Source organism: Schistocerca cancellata, chromosome 2 (assembly GCF_023864275.1).
Source record: "Schistocerca cancellata isolate TAMUIC-IGC-003103 chromosome 2, iqSchCanc2.1, whole genome shotgun sequence".
NCBI lineage: Eukaryota > Metazoa > Arthropoda > Insecta > Orthoptera > Acrididae > Schistocerca > Schistocerca cancellata.
In genome coordinates, this window is record NC_064627.1 from 383,998,148 (window position 1) to 384,018,220 (window position 20,073).

The 20,073-nt window shown below is 44.2% G+C and overlaps 1 protein-coding gene across 4 annotated transcripts in view; it reads right to left on the reverse strand.

The window, feature by feature from the left end:
• LOC126161793 (protein PALS2) overlaps positions 1 to 20,073 on the reverse strand; it is a 360,405-nt gene that overhangs the window by 267,636 nt on the left and 72,696 nt on the right. Inside the window, exon 1 of one of the 4 annotated variants that reach the window (XM_049917874.1) lies at positions 3,604 to 3,727. The exons of the other annotated variants lie outside the window; for them this stretch is intronic. Coding sequence (XP_049773831.1) covers positions 3,604 to 3,607 — 4 coding nt within the window. The 5' untranslated portion in view covers positions 3,608 to 3,727. Of the gene's footprint in view, positions 1 to 3,603; positions 3,728 to 20,073 lie in introns of those variants that run through there. 4 annotated transcript variants of the gene reach the window in all.

Below are 20,073 nucleotides of genomic sequence, written 5' to 3' on the forward strand. Positions count from 1 at the left end.
TCCCAACCGAGTTCCTGAAGCATTTCCGTAACACTCGCGTGATGATCAAACCTACCAGTAACAAATCTAGCAGCCCGCCTCTGAACTGCTTCTATGTCTTCCCTCAATCCGACCTGATAGGGATCCCAAACGCTCGAGCAGTACTCAAGAATAGGTCGTATTAGTGTTTTATAAGCGGTCTCCTTTACAGGTGAACCACATCTTCCCAATATTCTACCAATGAACCGAACACGACTATCCGCCTTCCCCACAACTGCCATTACATGCTTGTCCCACTTCATATCGCTCTGCAATGTTACGCCCAAATATTTAATCGGCGTGACTGTGTCAAGCGCTACACTACTAATGGAGTATTCAAACATTACAGGATTATTTTTCCTATTCATCTGCATTAATTTACATTTATCTATATTTAGAGTTAGCTGCCATTCTTTACACCAATCACAAATCCTGTCCAAGTCATCTTGTATCCTCCTACAGTCACTCAACGACGACACCTTCCCGTACGCCACAGCATCGTCAGCAAACAGCCGCACATTGCTATCCACCCTATCCAAAAGTTCATTTATGTAGATAGAAAACAATAGCGGACCTAGCACACTTCGCTGGGGCACTCCAGATGATACCATTCTTCCTGCAAAATAGTGGCAAGTCCAGATGACTATGATGGACGTAGACAGCGGTCACGCACCCTTCTCTCCAAAGTGGACCACAAACGATGTATAATACTGAGATCTGTAGTGAATGTGGTGGCCAGGAGAGGTGCGACATTTCATCCTCGTGCTCACAAAGACAGACCTAGACGATGTGAGCTGTGTAAACAGGGGCCCTGTCGTCTTAGAAGATGGCATCACCAATGGGAAATAAACGCTGTACCGTGGAATGGACCTGAACAGCCAAAGTCGTTATTCTTAGCAGTAATCTGATCTTGCAGAGTAACCATGGGGCCCATGGAATTCCACGATATGGCTGGCCAAATCGTCACCGACCCCCTCCCCCCTCTCCGCCACGTTTCAGTCGGCCAGACGTTGGAAAAAGCGTGAAACAAGACTCATCCGGCCGAATGAATTCTTTCATTTCTCCACAGTCCAAGTTTTATGGCTTGGGCGTCACATTTTCCTGTCACGGTCGCTTGTCTCACTGATGAGTGCTTTTGGAATTGCAGGTCGCTCTACCATTCCCTGCGACGGCTTTTGCAGCTGTCGCCATTTTTCTTCGCAATCATATTCAATGACCGCCCGTCACGATCACTCACCGCACACTTTCGTCCGCGTTGTGACTTAGCGGATGATGTTTTTCCACTTTCCCTGTATGTGGTATAAAACAACGGTACGGTGCCTGTTGAAACACTAAGCAGTTCGGCTACCTCGGTTACGGAAGCACTCGCCACGTGAGTACCAACAATTAAATCCACGTTCGAATTCACTTAGCTCCGACATAATGCCCGCACATCTACACAGAACACTGTTCTGTCCACGACAGACACTTGGGAGCATTGCGCAGGTGCCGCTCATGGTCAAAAACAACAGTGCCACGCGCAGCCTTGGCTGCTACCTATAGTTGCGTTCAGGCATGCAATTCTGGCTGTTTTTCCATGTTTTTGTCCAATTCCTGTAGATTCGTTAATGTTGCAGAAAGCAGGATACGTCATACGCGTAATCTGAGCCCAGTTAGATAAATACTTAATCCAGAAGTTTACATTTATAATATTTTCGTGCTACCTAGAACAATATTTCGTACTGACGCTAGTGACGGGTAGTAACCAAACATTCACTACACATTTGCTGAAAACGAACAATGGAGTGAACTGATGTATTCTTTCTAAATAAGAAATCGTCGCCTTATTGTTATCGCTTGGTTTTTGTTAGACAAAAGTCATTAATATCGGAGCAACATTTCACAAATGATAACGATCGAGAAGAAGAAAAGCCGTGCCATTGTCTAAATAATCCGCGTTGTTACGTGTTTAATCGCAGTGAATCACTACGTGGGAAAAAGAAGTATTTGCTGCCAAAATGTTTCGTGAGAAGAAACCCACTCGCGTGACTAAGAAACAGCTGTATTGCGTGGGGCCGTCTAAAAACGAACAGTCCTTGCGAAGAATTTTACTTGTTGCGCAGCTGGAGCAGTTTCCGTACCGTCGCTGTCAGTAGATTTCAGTGACGCCGCGGTGGTTTTCGTCATACTCTAAAAACAGCGCGCCATAATCATGTCTCCAAATAAAAAGCAAAATTTGGTCGGCCATTCCTTACCAGCATAGGAGTACGTGTTTGATTTGTCATTTCTTGTTTGACTTCGACGAAATGGCACACTCTTATCTAGCTATTTCCTTTCACTTCCGGACTAAAAACTGCGGCAAGCAACCATAATCTACTACTCTACAAATTTTATAGTATGTAACATAATGCTGACGCGACTGGAAAAAATATTTATGAAGTACGGAGAATTTCCTTACAGATACACACATGAACAGATGTCTGGCGTTCAGCGCATTACTGACATAGCACCGGAGATGCTTTTATACGATATAATATAACATTCAAACAGATTTCAGTCTATATCTACACCTCGTAAACCAATCGACTGTGTTTTGGAAAGGGTTCATGGTGTACTAGTATCACTTTCTCCCTTTTCCGTTTACATTTGCGAATCAAGTGCGGGAAGAATGGTTACCTGTACGCTCCAACTTATGCTCTAAACAAACTAATTTGACTGCCACATTCATTATGCAAACTACATATTGGTATGTGCTGACAGACTAATGTATTTCCTCCTTTCCTGTAGCTGCTGCTACCAAATAACTTCCACTTTCTGTCCTCGATCTCACAGACAAGCAGTAAAATAAATCAGTAGTTCGAACAGTGAGTGTTTCAGAAATTCAGAGTCACATTAAGAACTAACATATGACTTCGTTTCTTGGCTATGCAGTGAAAACGCTGCAGACCGGAATCTGATTTGACGCACACTAAATCTCCTGTAATGCTGGCAATGTCCATCGAATTTGATAGGTATCGGAAGAGTAAGAGTCTCTCAGCACTTTTATGAACAGTATTTTGACTTCGGTGTTTTCCGAAGACATGTACCAGGCATGACAAGAATGTAGTGTACATTCCTGTTTATTCGGAAGCCACTTGCTTGAAAAATAATAATAGAAGCACTCATACATAAAAAGAAATTTGTAACTATAACTAGCTAGATTTTGGTTTATTAACACCGTACCTAGGGTTTCGTGGTCTAAAGGTAATGTGGTCTAAAATGTCTAGGTTGGTAAATGTCGGCAGGTGTTCCTATGTCATTTGGAAAGGACGCACTTTTTGCTATTGCTTCGCGAACTACTCAATGAAATCACTTCAGACATCCACTCTCACAACATTTCCGAGCAAAGAAGATATTAAATTTTGAAAAGCATCGTACAGAGTTTATGAACTAAGCTGAGACTGGTTTCGGTTTTCCACCCTCACTTCACACTGTCGCGAAAAGTGTATCATCAAAATGTTCGGTTTCAGATGAGCACTCCTGTCGGTGAGAGAATCGTCACTTGTCAGGCAGGCAGCAGCGACACACGACCCCGACGTCGGCGCCGCGTCCGCAGCTGTGGCTTACCCATGGCCGCGCATACCGCGCTCTCCGCAGACGCTGTCGTGACGCAAGGCGGCCGCGAGGGTGTGCTCGGAGCCGTGGCTCACGGGTACTCGCAGCGACTCCCGCGGACGCACTACGGCCGGCCGTATCGGCAAATGTTTACGTAGCCGGCGACGGTGACGGAGGCGGCGGCGGCGGAGTTGTGACGTCAGCTGATCGATGACGACCTCGCCGGCGCAGGCCCGGCCGGGGGCGCGCGCGACGCCCACGCAGGGCGCCGGGGCCAGACGTGTCTGCGTGCCCAGCGCCGCAATATCGACGCCCGCCGCGCCGCGCCGCGCAACCCCACAGCGTTCATAATATATCGCGCCGCAGGCGGCTGCCGTGCGTAACAGCTAAAGTCCAGCGTAATACAGGGTGCCGCAAACAGAACGTGTATTTCACTCGGGTGGTTCTTCTCCCACCAACTGCGAGTAGTTGTAACTGGGGTGTACTGGAGCTTTGGCTCCGACTACGAAAGGTCTGAACACCCGACTGAAATTGCACCTCATAATCCGCCCCCGGAACCGATAGTTTTTAAATCGAAAGTGTAAGGTTCAACATTTGAACTCAAAACTTCCACAGTCAAAACGTAAAACAACAACACACAGCCGCGCAGCCCCGGCGACCGAGAGATGTCTGTGCCTACAGTACTGCTTTGGCCCACTAAGAACAGCCACAGATCCAGGATTTGATTCTGGGGTGGATCACAGTTTGTCACTGAATCTGATCCTCCCCCACGCCCCCCTCCCCCCCAACAAAACCTGCTATCATCCTCACTTTTAACATACAACAGATGTCTACGACTTTAATAATGTAACAATAAAATATACAGGGAGGTCAAAAAAAGGGTGCAGGGTAGGTTGTGCTGAGAAATAAATGAAACATAAATAAATAATAACAAATAACAGAAATAAAAACATTCGAAACGTTGCGCCGTTTCCGAGTTAATTAGTAATGACGTTAACCAACCAGGTCGCTGCGCGTGCATATTCAAGCGGCCCGCCACAGGCGGTGTCGCCAAACGTGTTAGTGACCCGTGCCATGCATCATTTAAATGATTCTTTTACCAAAATGATGTGAAAGGAGTCAGTATACAGGATAAGTATACATGATTAGTTTTAACATTAATGAACACATTATCATTTTATTCTTACTCATGTAACTATACTTAAAAACAACTTTTTTTTTCACTGTCTACAGGTTTTAAAGTAGAAATACGTCGATAGCATAGAAGGAGTTGGCCAGGAGAAATTATTTTCAATGAGATTTACACCTTGCTTCGCTACCTGCCAGACATTTTTATGTTATCGCACAAATGATCAAAATTTTTATTGCTACATATTGAACTCGTCTCTAAGTTACTAACAGCCTTAAGAATGGGTAACAAAGATCCTTTTTTCCTCTAGTGTTGTAGGTATTTGTATCACAGAACTGAAACTGTGAAGGATTATGTACGACAAATTTCATTAACGAAAATATTTGTTGGGACGGCACAGTTAAAATGCCTAGGTTCTAGAAGAGGTTCCTATATGAAGTCCGTAAGTGAAGACCTCATATTATTCTTACTGCTCGCTTTTATGCGACCAATACTTTCTTTCTGAGTGATGAGTTACCCCAGATAATTACGCCGTACGACATTACTGAGTTGAAACATGCAAAATAGGTCAGGAGGTTAATACGTTAGTTTCCGTGATTAGCAATTATACGAAGAGCAAAAGCAGCTGAACTTAATCGTTCCTTCCAGTTCAAGTTTTCATCAATATGTGCACCCAAAAATTTGGAGCAGTGTATCCTACTTACTAACTCCTGCTCATGTGTTATATCAGTTGTTGGTATGACTCAGTTTGTTGTAGAGAACTGAAGGTAGTGCGTCTTTTCAATATTTTGGGGAGTCCATTTTCAGAGAATCACTCAAAAATCGTTTCGAAAATATCATATACTAACTCTTCTCTTGCTTTCTCTCTAATGCGATTTGTTATAACACTAGTGTCGTTTGCAAAAAGTGCCAGTTTTGCTTGTTGAATGTTAAGTGGCAAGTTATTTACATGTATATGAAATAGGAGTAGACCCTAAATTTAACCCTCTGGGTCTATGAGAACAACTGACACTAATTTTGTCTGGTGGGCCGCTTGAATCTGCGAGAGCGACGGCGCAACGTATCCAGTTCTTTTCTTAACAATTATTTTTCAGCGCAGCCTACCCTACAACAGCCTTACAAGCTTTTCACACTCCTTGTTACCATCCAGTACAATACGTTTAAATATAATAATAATTTGTTTAGATCAATGCAGTACAGAGAAAAGCATTTATGCAAAAAATTAAAATTCATGTGTAATGCATCTCATTTAAAAAGAATAATAATAACAGACTCTGAAAACGTTGACAATGTGATGGCGTAAAATGGAAGTGTGCCCTCGTCATTATCAGCATTTCACTTAGCACTACTACTGTGAGCACGCGTCTGCGGACTAGGTCTGTGCGGGTTTGTGTATGGTGGGGAGTGCTGTTTTTGGCATACTTTGAGGCTGTTTCTTCGTATATTTGGAAAAGTCACACTTTTTTATTTTTTTCATAGTTGAGTGGTATCCCCTTTCTGTCTTGTGTTACGAGCGGATGTAGGCGCTTCAGTCTGGAACCGCGCGACCGCTACGGTCGCAGGTTCAAATCCTGCCTCGGGCTTGGATGTGTGTGATGTCCTTAGGTTAGTTAGGTTTAAGTAGTTCTGAGTTCTAGGGGACTGATGACCTCAGATGTTAAGTCCCATAGTGCTCGGAGCCATTTCTCTGTCTTGTGTTAATCAACGTCCTGCTTTTTATCTTCATGAATTCCTTCTCTTTTCAAGGGAAAATGTTTCATGTTACCTCATCAATCTTCGAAAGTGGGAGGAAATACGTGGATATTGGTATATGTAAAATGCAAATACTTTCAGTTTACTGTTGTTTGGGGGAATGTGAGGTTTATGACCTCCGTGACTCCCTCCCCCTTCCCCTCTTGTATCCGCGCACTGAAAACGAATGCCACGAATCACCTCATACATGTTTTCACTTTGATGAGCACTACGTATTCCAAGTCCCCAAGAACTTTCAGTAAAAGAGAAGAGTATTCGGGATGTGCAAACTAGAAGCACCGCACAAGAATCTTTTGGGTGACAGCTAGAGACCTGAAACCTTTTTCATGTGCTTTTTAGTTACTTCGATTGTAAGGTAGTATGCGTTTAATATCCCGCCCCGGAACCTGAAAAGTAGTCCTAATGAAGCATAAGAGAACTGTGGTTTGGAATTACTTCAGTGAAGTCGACTCAAGTACTGCGAAGGGTAAACAGGCGAGGAAAGCCATCCACAAAAAGCGCATTTAATTACTTCTTTAGGCGATATTTAAAATCTTCCCAGCTGCTGAGTATGAAGTACTCGACAATCTTGAACATAAAAGAAGCGTTACTTACCCACTCGCCACTTCAGCTGCGCTTCAAAAAACTGAGAAACAGGTGACTATGAAAAAAGCTCTTTGACGAAAAATCAAAAATAGGATACGCCCAACCCTTCAGCAAACGAAATTGAGACGATCATTTCTGAAGCGATTGTACTTCAAGATCATGGAGGGTCTCGACTTTCAACGCGTAATGCAATCTGTTACGTCAAATAAGCAGTTAAGATGAAACCATTTCCTTTTATTTTCAATACGCTGATTTCCATTATTTCCTGTAACCACTTAATATATAATTAATTTAAGATAAACTAATTTTTTACGTGGTAAATAAACTGACAATGTTACACACTGCTGCTATTATTCAAAAAAGATAATTACGTCAAAACAACTGCGCGCTCTCGGGCCTCGATGTTGGTTCCAATAAAACCGACTTTGTTACGTTGCTTCCCTAGTTTTAAGAGTCATAAGTAGAAACTGCGCCGTCGCGAAGTCGTGAGAGAACGCAGGCAACGTCCGCGTGGTGCCGGCAACGCGTGTTGCACGCGATTTCGCTCCGCAATGTAGTCACACACCGCTGTCGCTAAGCAAAAAATTAAACTGTGAACCCAGATCAACTCCCGGCACTCCTTCATTTGTGAAACAGTTCCTCCTAGGGTCACTAGCCTCGAGGCGTGTTCAAATAGCCGCCTTCCTTGTACCACTGACATGAGACTCGTAGCAATCTTTTTTGTATTCAAATAGACTCCCGATGCGAATATATCAACATCATCATCACCAGACTTCCCACCTCTAGCATCACAGATGTGGTGCATAACCGCTCACCATTGGCTGTCACTACATTTTTGTCTCTAACTCACCTGCCGAGTTCCAGCTTCTGTTCCCCAACTTCGGTTTCACTGTCTGCAACCACGTCGTCGGTGCTCTTCCCCCTGGTCATTTCCCTGGTACTTCTGTGCCGAAGTGTTTTCCAGCTGTTTTCCATTTGTCTATTTTCATCAAGTGACCAAACCACTACAGTCTACGCTTTCGCGTAACATTAATAATGACCAATTTCACATCATCTTCGTTCCAGTGTGTTTTATTTTTAATCTTACCTAGTTTAGTCCTCTGATGAATTTCCTTGCTATTGTCCTTATCTAGAAGAAGACGTGCTTCCAGTCTATAGATCAAAAGGATACAAAGGAAATATGGAATAAGGCTAATTTTGCTTCATTAGGTATTTTGTTATATCAGCGTAAGTTTCTCACTTTGCCATAGAATTGTGAAACTTTTAATGCCTCTGCGTATTTGCTGTTTCACTGTATTGTTCTTGTATGTTATACACTCCTGGAAATTGAAATAAGAACACCGTGAATTCATTGTCCCAGGAAGGGGAAACTTTATTGACACATTCCTGGGGTCAGATACATCACATGATCACACTGACAGAACCACAGGCACATAGACACAGGCAACAGAGCATGCACAATGTCGGCACTAGTACAGTGTATATCCACCTTTCGCAGCAATGCAGGCTGCTATTCTCCCATGGAGACGATCGTTGAGATGCTGGATGTAGTCCTGTGGAACGGCTTGCCATGCCATTTCCACCTGGCGCCTCAGTTGGACCAGCGTTCGTGCTGGACGTGCAGACCGCGTGAGACGACGCTTCATCCAGTCCCAAACATGCTCAACGGGGGACAGATCCGGAGATCTTGCTGGCCAGGGTAGTTGACTTACACCTTCTAGAGCACGTTGGGTGGCACGGGATACATGCGGACGTGCATTGTCCTGTTGGAACAGCAAGTTCCCTTGCCGGTCTAGGAATGGTAGAACGATGGGTTCGATGACGGTTTGGATGTACCGTGCACTATTCAGTGTCCCCTCGACGATCACCAGTGGTGTACGGCCAGTGTAGGAGATCGCTCCCCACACCATGATGCCGGGTGTTGGCCCTGTGTGCCTCGGTCGTATGCAGTCCTGATTGTGGCGCTCACCTGCACGGCGCCAAACACGCATACGACCATCATTGGCACCAAGGCAGAAACGACTCTCATCGCTGAAGACGACACGTCTCCATTCGTCCCTCCATTCACGCCTGTCGCGACACCACTGGAGGCGGGCTGCACGATGTTGGGGCGTGAGCGGAAGACGGCCTAACGGTGTGCGGGACCGTAGCCCAGCTTCATGGAGACGGTTGCGAATGGTCCTCGCCGATACCCCAGGAGCAACAGTGTCCCTAATTTGCTGGGAAGTGGCGGTGCGGTCCCCTACGGCACTGCGTAGGATCCTACGGTCTTGGCGTGCATCCGTGCGTCGCTGCGGTCCGGTCCCAGGTCGACGGGCACGTGCACCTTCCGCCGACCACTGGCGACAACATCGATGTACTGTGGAGACCTCACGCCCCACGTGTTGAGCAATTCGGCGGTACGTCCACCCGGCCTCCCGCATGCCCACTATACGCCCTCGCTCAAAGTCCGTCAACTGCACATACGGTTCACGTCCACGCTGTCGCGGCATGCTACCAGTGTTAAAGACTGCGATGGAGCTCCGTATGCCACGGCAAACTAACTGACACTGACGGCGGCGGTGCACAAATGCTGCGCAGCTAGCGCCATTCGACGGCCAACACCGCGGTTCCTGGTGTGTACGCTGTGCCGTGCATGTGATCATTGCTTGTACAGCCCTCTCGCAGTGTCCGGAGCAAGTATGGTGGGTCTGGCACACCGGTGTCAATGTGTTCTTTTTTCCATTTCCAGGAGTGTACTTCCAATTATTTGAAGCTGGGAACAAGTTCCATCTAAACGTATATTTGGAATTGTTCTGTCTTCTTGACCATCCTCGCAATTGCCTCTGTATTTTTCTAATATGGTCGAGGTCTCTGAGTTGGTTATTACAATATAAATATTCAGGTTATCTTTAACTTCAGATTGCTCTCATATCAGACCGTTATCGCCAGATCCGACTATTGGACCACTGATCTGCTGAGGTGGACAATAACTGTTTATGCTATTTGTTGTCTAAGCATCTGCTCGAGGGAGTTGGAGCAATGTACAGCACACTGGAGTTTAAATCTCCGTTTAGCCACCCGGATTCGGGTGTTCCGTGGTTTTAATCACTGTGAATGCCGGGATAAATCATTTGAAAAGTCGCTTCCGATTTCTATTACCATGATTTTCCACTCGGGAGCTTATTCTCTGTCTTGAATAACCCTATCGGCAAAGGTAACTTAAACGCTGATTTTCCTCCCTCCCAACAGCCTCAAACAGCGTCCTTAGTTTCCCTATATCGCTTTAAACGAATGCAGTGGCGGTTCCTTCGTTAAGGCAACGACAAATCTCCAGTCCCATCGTTGCCCAAATGAGCTACTACTCCGTCTTAGATGACCTTGCTGTAAACAAAACTTAAAAATGCCAACATACGATATTACTTCATATTGCTTTCTCTATAAAAAGGAAGGTTCAGATTGACAACTGTGGAAATAAGTAAAAATGACAGCCATTCTTACGATTAACATCTTTTGAGTTAATCTGTGGTGCTAATTCACTGTCTTCAATAATAAACGTGTTCAGCCAGTTTAACTTTGACTGGTGACGGAGATCCTAACAATGAAATTAAAACCTTAAGTGAGAAATATGAAACAACGACGCCTTTAGACAGCCACAATACTGTAGTTGAACTGATCTGCTGCTTCCGAGATCGGGTGGTAAAAGTGATGACTAGCCACGGGGATGGGAAATGCCTGATGAAAGAAATAAGAGGAAAGCTCCCCACTGCGTAAACATATATACATTAAGTGTTAGAAATCCCGTCATGACTTATACCATGCAACAATGGTAGCATACTAGACTGATAAAATCGGTCAATCTTCAAGGTAATGTCCTGGAACACAATTTTTTGTCCTGAAGTAAATCTTTTATATTCCATTCACGTAATAATGTGTTGAATTGCGACCGCGCAGTTACTTGCTCATAGTATACCAGTTTCAAGGACCGTTATTTGACACAGACATAGAACAGATTAGGAATCGTAAAATACACAGATCAATGTTACGTTATTATCTTTGCGGCTTCACATTATACAGCATGTCTTCAAGATGGCTGCTACACTTGACGTCCGTCAGAAGCAACGTGCTGTCATATAATTCCTGTGCTGCGAAAACGAGACAGAGGGGAAACATCCACAAGAGGTTGAAAAAGGTGTATGAAGATGCCGCTGTCGATCGCAGTACAGTTAGTCGGTGGGCAAGCAGGTTACGTGATGAAAGCGGGCACGGCAATATTGAGGACTGTCCTCGCAGCGGCAGGCTTCGCACTGCACACACTCCAGACAATGTGCAGAGAGTTAACGAATTGGTGACTGCTGACAGACGCATCACAGTGAACAAACTGTCACGCTACGTTGGGATAGGGGAAGGAAGTGTTTGCAGAATGCTGAAAGTGTTGGCGTTATAAAAGGTTTGTGCCAGGTGGGTTCCCAGGATGTTGACACTGGCTCACAAAGAAACAAGAAAAACGTATGCAGCGAACTTTTGGAACAGTACGAGAATGGTGGAGATGAATTTCTTGGAAGAATTGTGACAGGTGGTGAAACATGGCTCCATCATTTTTCACCAGAGACGAAGAGGCAATCAATGGAGTGGCATCATGCAAATTCACCCAGGAAAAAAAATTCAAAACCGCACCTTCTGCTGGAAAAGTTATGGCTACGGTGTTTTTCGATTGCGAAGGACTCTTGCTTGTGGACACCATGCAAAGTGGTGTCCACATCATAAATTCTGATGCATATGTGATGACACTGAAGAAACTTCAAGCCCGACTGAGTCGTGTTCGACCACATCGGCAAAAGCAGGATGTTTTGCTGTTGCACGACAATGCACGGCCACATGTCAGTCAAAAAACCATGGGAGCGATCACAAAACTCGGATGGACAACACTGAAACACCTGTTTTACAGTCCTGACATGGCTCCATGTGACTATCATCTCTTTGGGAAACTGAAAGACTCTCTTCGTGGAACAAGGTTTGAAGATGATGAATCCCTTGTGCACGCTGCCAAACAGTGGCTCTAACAGGTTGGTCCAGAATTTTACCGTGCGGGTATACAGGCACTGGCGCCTGGCGCAAGGCAGTTGAGAGGGGTGGAAATTATGTGGAGAAATGAAAATATTGTTCCTAAAGGACGTATCTACACACTGCAAAACTTTCAAACATGTAGAATAAAAGATGGATTTTAAAAAAAAAATAGTGTGCATTTCTTTTGGAGTGACCCTCGTAGACCGTCCCAACAGGCCTCGAAAGTCCCAACAGCAACGCCCAACCGTCGTGTCATTCTCAGCTGATAGGCGTCATTGGATGCGGATGTGGAGGGGCACGTGGTCAGCATTCCGCTCTCCCGGCCATTGTCAGTTTTCGCCAGCGGAGCCGCCAGCTCTGTGAAGCAGCTCCTCAACTGGCCTCACATGGGCTGAGTGCGCCCCGCTTGCCAGCAGCGCTCGGCAGACGCGGGAGGCCAGCCATCCAAGTGCTACCCAAGCCGGACAAAGCTTAACTTCAGTGATTTGACGGGAGCCGGTGTGGCCACTGCGGCGAGTCATTGGCCCTTGCTTATAAAGGATCGGAGAAAATTGAATATGAATAAAAAAAAATTTGGAAATATGCATTTCTCAGGTTAATAATGCAACATGCCTAGTGGCCATAGCTCCATCAATATTCTAACGCAACATACCTGTTGGGCCATAGCTCCATGAATATTCATCTACCATATTGTCAAAATGGAGTGCTGATAATAACGAGTCGACATTTGTGTTTCACACCTAATGAGTAGTTTCCTAATACACTGAAACACATTGATGGCTCCAACCTATTCTGCGTGTCATTCGCACAACCGCAAAATGACAAGTACGTGCAGTTCCTGAGTAATGCTGGAACATCATCTACACTATGTGATCAAAAGTATCTGGACACCTGGCTGAAAATGACTTACAAGTTCGTGGCGCCCTGTGTCGGTAATGCTGGAATTCAATACGGTGTAGGCCCACCCTTAGCCTGAAGGCAGCTTCCAGTCTCGCAAGCATATGTTCAGTCAGGTGCTGGAAGGTTTCTTGGGGAATGACAGCGCATTTTTAAGATTTTTAACGGAGTGATGCACTGAGCAGAGGTATCGGCGTCGGTCGGCGTTCCAAAACATCCCACAGGTCTTCTATAGGATTCAGGTCAGGACTCTGTGCAGACCAGTCCATTATAGGGATGTTATTGTCGTGTAACCACTCCGCCACAGACCGTGCATTATGAATAGGTGCTCGATCGTGCTGAAAGATGCAATCGCCATCTCCGAATTGCTCTTCAACAGTGGGAAGCAAGAAGGTGCTTAAAACATCAATGTAGGCCTGTGCTGTGAGAGTGCCACGCAAAACAATAAGGGGTGTAAGCTCACTAACACGACCGCATCATAACACCACCACCTCCGAATTTTACTGTTGGCACTACACACGCTGGCAGATGACGTTCACCGGGCATTCACGATACCCACACCTGCCATCGGATCGCCACATTGTGTACCGTGATTCGTTACTCCACACAACGTTTTTCCACTGTTCAAAAGTCCAATGTTTACGCTCCTTACGCCAAGCAAGGCATCGTTTGGCATTTACCGGCGTGATGTGTGGCTTATGAGCAGCTACCTGATCATGAAATCCAAGTTTTCTCAACTCCCGCCAAACTGTCATAGTACTTGTGTGATGGTCTGGATAGATGTCTGTCTATTACAAATTACGACCCTCTTCAACTGCTGGCGGTCTCTGTCAGTCAACAGACGAGGTCGGCTTGTACGCTTTTGTGCTGTAAGTGTCCCTTCACGTTTCCAATTCACTGTCACATCGGAAACAGTGGACCTAGGGATGTTTAGGAGTGCGGAAATTTCGTATACAGACGTATGACACAAGTGACACCCAATCACCTGACCACGTTCCTAGTCCATGAGTTCCTCGGAGCGTCCCATTCTGCTCTCTCACGATGTCTAATGACCACTGAGATCGCTGATATGGAGTACCTGGTAGCAGGTGGCAACACAATGCATCTAATATGAAAAATATATGTTTTGGGGGGTGTCCGGATACTTTTGATCACATAGTGTATATAGTTTTACTTTTTGTGTAAAAGAAGAGCATTATACGTAAGCACTGCGCCACATTCTTTGATGCGTCCGTCAGTAAATGATATGTGTGCTCAAATTTCCCCTCTACGTACCAGGATACATGAGATAGCCCTTGATATGACTCGACGCAGAATACATAAAAAAAAGTGATGAGGGAAAACAGGGAGTGAGATACCTTTTAAAAGAAAGAAGGGTTACATCTTGCTATCTGTCGGAGTCTGCAATCTTTTGGAAATCAGCTCGGCAAAGGGCAGACTGTTCTCACGTTAGGACCCACTTAGTTACCCGTAAACAAAAACACACGTCTACGCGCCATAAGTTCCATGAAACGCCCACAACCAACCGCCTCTTTTAGAAAGCGACAAAAATAGCTGAATGCCAACATTATTATCGCCATGGGTGGTAAACGCGAGATCCCAGCTCCCGCTCTGCTTACATTTGTTTTGGAATATAAGGTCAGTTAATAATAGCATACTAGAATCTATTTTAGTTCGTTATGTTGTACAGATGGTCTGATATTTACGATATAGCAGGGACGATAAAAGACAGCGTAAGCTTTACTTCCACGAGAGCAGATGCGAAGCCAATAATTTTGCCTTGTGGAAGCGCTCGCGCTGAGCTGCAGATGCGAATCGCAAATTTATGACTTTGTGCGCTCAGCGTACTACATGCGCTTGCTAGTGCGTCGTAGGGGTGCGGAGGGACAGCATTTATGACCGGAATATTTTTGTTAATTCTGCGATGGCGTGCTGAAAACTACTGCCTCCGAAGTTTTTATGTGTACTCGTAAAGCTTTGTAAATAAAACAAATGTTATTAACATTCTATATCTTTATTCTTCACGTCCACATCTTTACAACCCTCTGCCACTAGAAGGCTCAGAAGTATAGCGTGTGACGCAACTGTTTCGATGCGTGAGAAGCAGCATACTGTAATCGATTCGAACAGTTCGTTCACACGTGGAGAACCCTTTCAGCCAATATGACAGTGCCAGACCACACACGAGCGCAGCGACGTCTGCAACAATCCGACGCCTTAGGTTCACTGTCATCGGTCATCCTCCACACTCTCCCAACTTGGCCCCATCCGATTTTCATCGGTTTACGGAATTTAAGGAACAGTTTCCAGGACTTCACTTTGATAGTGGTGAAGCGAACAAAGCAGAGGTGAGGTTGTGGCTTTGCCAAAAAGTCAAACATTCTACAGTGACGGTATCAACAAAATGGTCTCTCATTGGAGAAATGTGTTCATCACCAGGATGACTATGTTGAGAAATAAATACGTAGACATCAAGAATAAAGAAGTAGAAGGTTAACAACGTTTTTTGTATAAAAATCTTTATTAACTTCCACGTAAAAAATTCAGAGGCATTAGTTTTCAGCACATCCTCGAAGTACAGTTAAAAGTAGAGTTATCATGAATTACGAAACAATCATATCGTACTTGAAACTACTAGCAGAGTATTCGAAAATTAATCCAATATAGTTTAATTTCCTCCTAGTGGAAATGTACTAATAACGCACAGAAAATTCTGTCATTTCCTACCAAGTCTGATGTATGCACGCCTACGCTACGGCCCTTGGGCAACGGGTACTGTTTGTGTAGACGGCTAGCTTTTTTATCTTCATCCTTCAGACTGGTCCTATGCGATCTGCCACGAATTCCCCTCTTGTGTCAACATCTTCATCTCAGAGTAGTATTTGCTTCCTACGCCCTCAGATATTTGTTGATATACTCTTACTTTGCCGGCCGGTGTGGCCGAGCGGTTCTAGGCGCTACAGTCTGGAACCGCGCGACCGCTACGGTTGCAGGTTCGAATCCTGCCTCGGGCATGGATGTGTGTGATGTCCTTAGGTTAGTTAGGTTTAAGTAGTTCTAAGTTCTAGGGGACTGATGACCTCAGATGTTAAGTTCCATAGTGCTCGGAGCCATATACTCTTACTTTCGACTTCCCCTACTGTTTTCGCACTTTATAGCTCCTTCTAATGCCGGCTAGTCACACAAAGGCGAAAAAACGAATTCCCGACGCTCTATAAATGGGGAACCACCATTTAAAGGAGTCAGCCCCAACAGAAAACGTCGTAACTCAAAGATCGCTGCGGTTTGCGTTGGGCTGACAATCCAACCTGCAAAAATCAAATTGTTACGAAACCTAATGAAGAAATAGCGGGTCTAACTTGTTTACGACGTTCTGGCAGACGTCTAAAGGACTTGAGATTGGGCTCATGGAATATTCTTTCTATCAAGCTGGAGCTTTAGCGAAATTACTTGATCAGTTGGATGAGCATCGACTGAGTATACCGCTATTCTAGAGATAGGGTTAGGTGAAGGAGTGATGGAGAAGTAGCACACGATATTCCACATAGCCAAAAGAAAGATACGTATTTGGTACTGGTTTTATTGCAAATAAGAGGACAAAACATATTATTATGGACTTCCAGGTGAAATCACACATATTACGCAGACTCAGATCTAGAAGGAAGTTCCTCAACCATAGTCTTACATGTGCTCATGCCCCAACTGAAGAGAAGAGTGGTGAAGAGATGGACGCTTTTTATGAGGAGTTAGATGACGTATTCAGTGAGTGTCCAAGAGTAGACCGTAAATTATTTTTTAGAGATATGAATACTAAAATAAACGAAGATGAATACGAGTCTTATAGGCAGAATGCAGTCTGCATGATAACTCAGATGATAATGAGAATTTGCTTCGTTGAGAAATGTAGCAGTGGTTACCTAAACTTTCAATCACAGACATACGCATAAAAGGTCGTGGAAATCTCCAGATGGTAAAACTTTTAAATAGATCGACCATCTCCTAATAGATGCAAGACATCTGTCCAAGCTAATTTATGTTAAAAGTTGTAGGAGTACTAATGTTGATCATTATCTCGCAATAGCAACAACCAGAAGCCGAATATCTAATGCAAGAAAAGTGTGTGAATCTCACGCAAAAAAATTCCATGTCGATGAGCTCAAAGAGCCAGAAACGGCTCAAAGATTTTCTAATCGAATCAAGGAAACCCTGACACACTTCACCGACAGTGAGAGATTCGACGAAATTCAGTACGGTAGAATCTAAAAGACACCCTCATAAAAGGTGCTTACAAAGCTATAGGAAGATCGAGCCATATACAACGGCTGCTTTGATGAAGAGTGTACACAAGTAACTGCATTTAAAAATGAGGCATATAGAAAAATGAAATAGGTAAATCGTACCCCAAGATATTTCGAAGATTATAGAGCAGCAAAGGAGAAGAAAAGAGTCTGCACAAGAAGAAAAAGATAGAGAATGGAAGAAAAGACCGTGAAGAAATAGAAAAGCTGAAACGGATGAATGGAGTGAGAGTCAGAAATTGAATAATGGCTGGAAGGATTTCCAGCTTAGGATGCATTTGTGTAGAGGTACAGGTACTCAGTTTTGAGTAGTGATGAAACAACATGCGAAAGACGGGCTCAAAATTCTATGAACTGCGGAATGAGTGTTTAGCTGAGAACAAAGGAGTCTTGCTCTCTGTAAACACAAGGAATTCAGAAACAGAGGAACCGGCGCCGGCTGATGAAAAAGTGGATGCTGCCACCAAGAAATTGGGGAATAATTATGCCCCAGTAATGAATGCAGAACTGGGGCTGGGGAGGAGGAGGGAATGCAGGAAAGGAATATATCAAATATTTTCACAAGCTTGTACTCGTAATTAAGACTTGTGTAAATGGAAGTATTCCTGGTGAACGGAATATATTACAGGCATCACATGCCCAAAAACAAGAAAGGCGTTATCACGATGTGCTCTAACTATAGAAGAATTTGTCTGTTACCTACTTCATATAAAATATTATCCAAAATCTTCTTTCGTAGGCATGTACCTTAAGTTAAAAATGCTGTTGGTGACTATCAATATGGATTTCGCCACAGAAGATCTACTGGTGACAGATCCTCACGATGCAACAAATACTAGAAAAATGTAAAGAAATTTGGACTGATACACCTGACCTCTTTACAGACTTCAGATCAGCCTGTGACAATACTGACAAAAGGGAGCTGCATATAGCAAAGGAAGAGTTAGAGATTTCTAATAAACTGATCACCTTAGTGAAAGCCACTACGGAAAACACCCGGAGTAAAATTAACGTAAACAATATGTCATAAACTGCTGTGATAATAGGAAATTAAGACAGGAAGATTCACTGTCCTGCCTTCTGTTTAATGTAACTTTCGAAAATATTATAAGAGATACGGTTATCAGTAGAAGAGGGACTAGTACGAATCAGTTCTAGTGCTGGCATATACAGGGTGTTACAAAAAGATACGGCCAAACTTTCAGGAAACATTCCTCACACACAAAGAAAGAAAATATGTTATGTGGACATGTGTCCGGAAACGCTTACTTTCCATGTTAGAGCTCATTTTATTACTTCTCTTCAAATCACATTAATCATGGAATGGAAACACACAGCAACAGAACGTACCAGCGTGACTTCAAACACTTTGTTGCAGGAAATGTTCAAAATGTCCTCCGTTAGCTAGGATACATGCATCCACCCTCCGTCGCATGGAATCCCTGATGCGCTGATGCAGCCCTGGAGAATGGCGTATTGTATCACAGCCGTCCACAATACGAGCACGAAGAGTCCCTACATTTGGTACCGGGGTTGCGTAGACAAGAGCTTTCAAATGCCCCCATAAATGAAAGTCAAGAGGGTTGAGGTCAGGAGAGCGTGGAGGCCATGGAATTAGTCCGCCTCTACAAATCCATCGGTCACCGAATCTGTTGTTGAGAAGCGTACGAACACTTCGACTGAAATGTGCAGGAGCTCCATCGTGCATGAACCACATGTTGTGTCGTACTTGTAAAGGCACATGTTCTAGCAGCAAAGGTAGAGTATGCCGTATGAAATCATGATAACGTGCTCCATTGAGCGTAGGTGGAAGAAACTAAAATGAGCTCTGACATGGAATTAAGCGTTTCCGGACACATGTCCACATAACATCTTTTCTTTATTTGTGTGTGAGGAATGTTTCCCGAAAGTTTGGCCGTACCTTTTTGTAACACCCTGTAGTGATGATGTAACTGCAAGATCGTAAAGAGATGAATAAAGCCTTTGGACGAATCTGAAGATAAATGAAGATTGGTTTCAGTCAAATGAGGAGGTGCAAGAGTGGGTGCGGTTGTGGATCCGTCAGGTGCCAATCGCGTTCTACGAAACAGGAATTGATCGTCTCGTCTCCCAGTGGAATAAATGTCTTAGTATGTATGGTGATTACTTCTGAATGGGACCATTCCATGGTCCCGTTGTGGCGAGTGTTGGGCTTTCATTTGAATGCCCCTCATAGATGCGACTGCTCCACCGAACAACCGTGTCAGAGCATCGTGCGTTTTGCTGTATATTCCCAGCGACTCAGCATGGATTCTTGCAGCGTTGTTCCTCTTTAAGTGCAGAAAACGAACTTCCGCACGATATTCAGGTTTCGTCAATGGGCTGGGCCATTTTATTTTGGCTTCTGTAGCAGCGTGCTACGATACTGCGAAGCAGGGACTTCAGTGTGTACCAGTACTGCAGACAAGTACACGCAAACGAAGAAAAAATCAATTCGGTAACTTTATTTCTTTTAGATTATAATTAAAATCCTATGATTACCCCTCGTATATTGTACTGATATTGCTCAGCTGTTGATTCGAAACGAGACTGCTTACAAAGATTTTAAAGTAACATCTTATTTTTCCAAAGAAATTAATTTGCACTGCGAAATTAAAAGTTGGGGACGATGCAAGATAAAAGGAATTTACTTTAAATGACTGCTTCGAAAATTTACAAGATTAAAAAGATAAAGTAACTTATTTGCAATTTTTGCAGAAACGATTGTCAACTGCTTTTACGAGCCAGATATGAAAT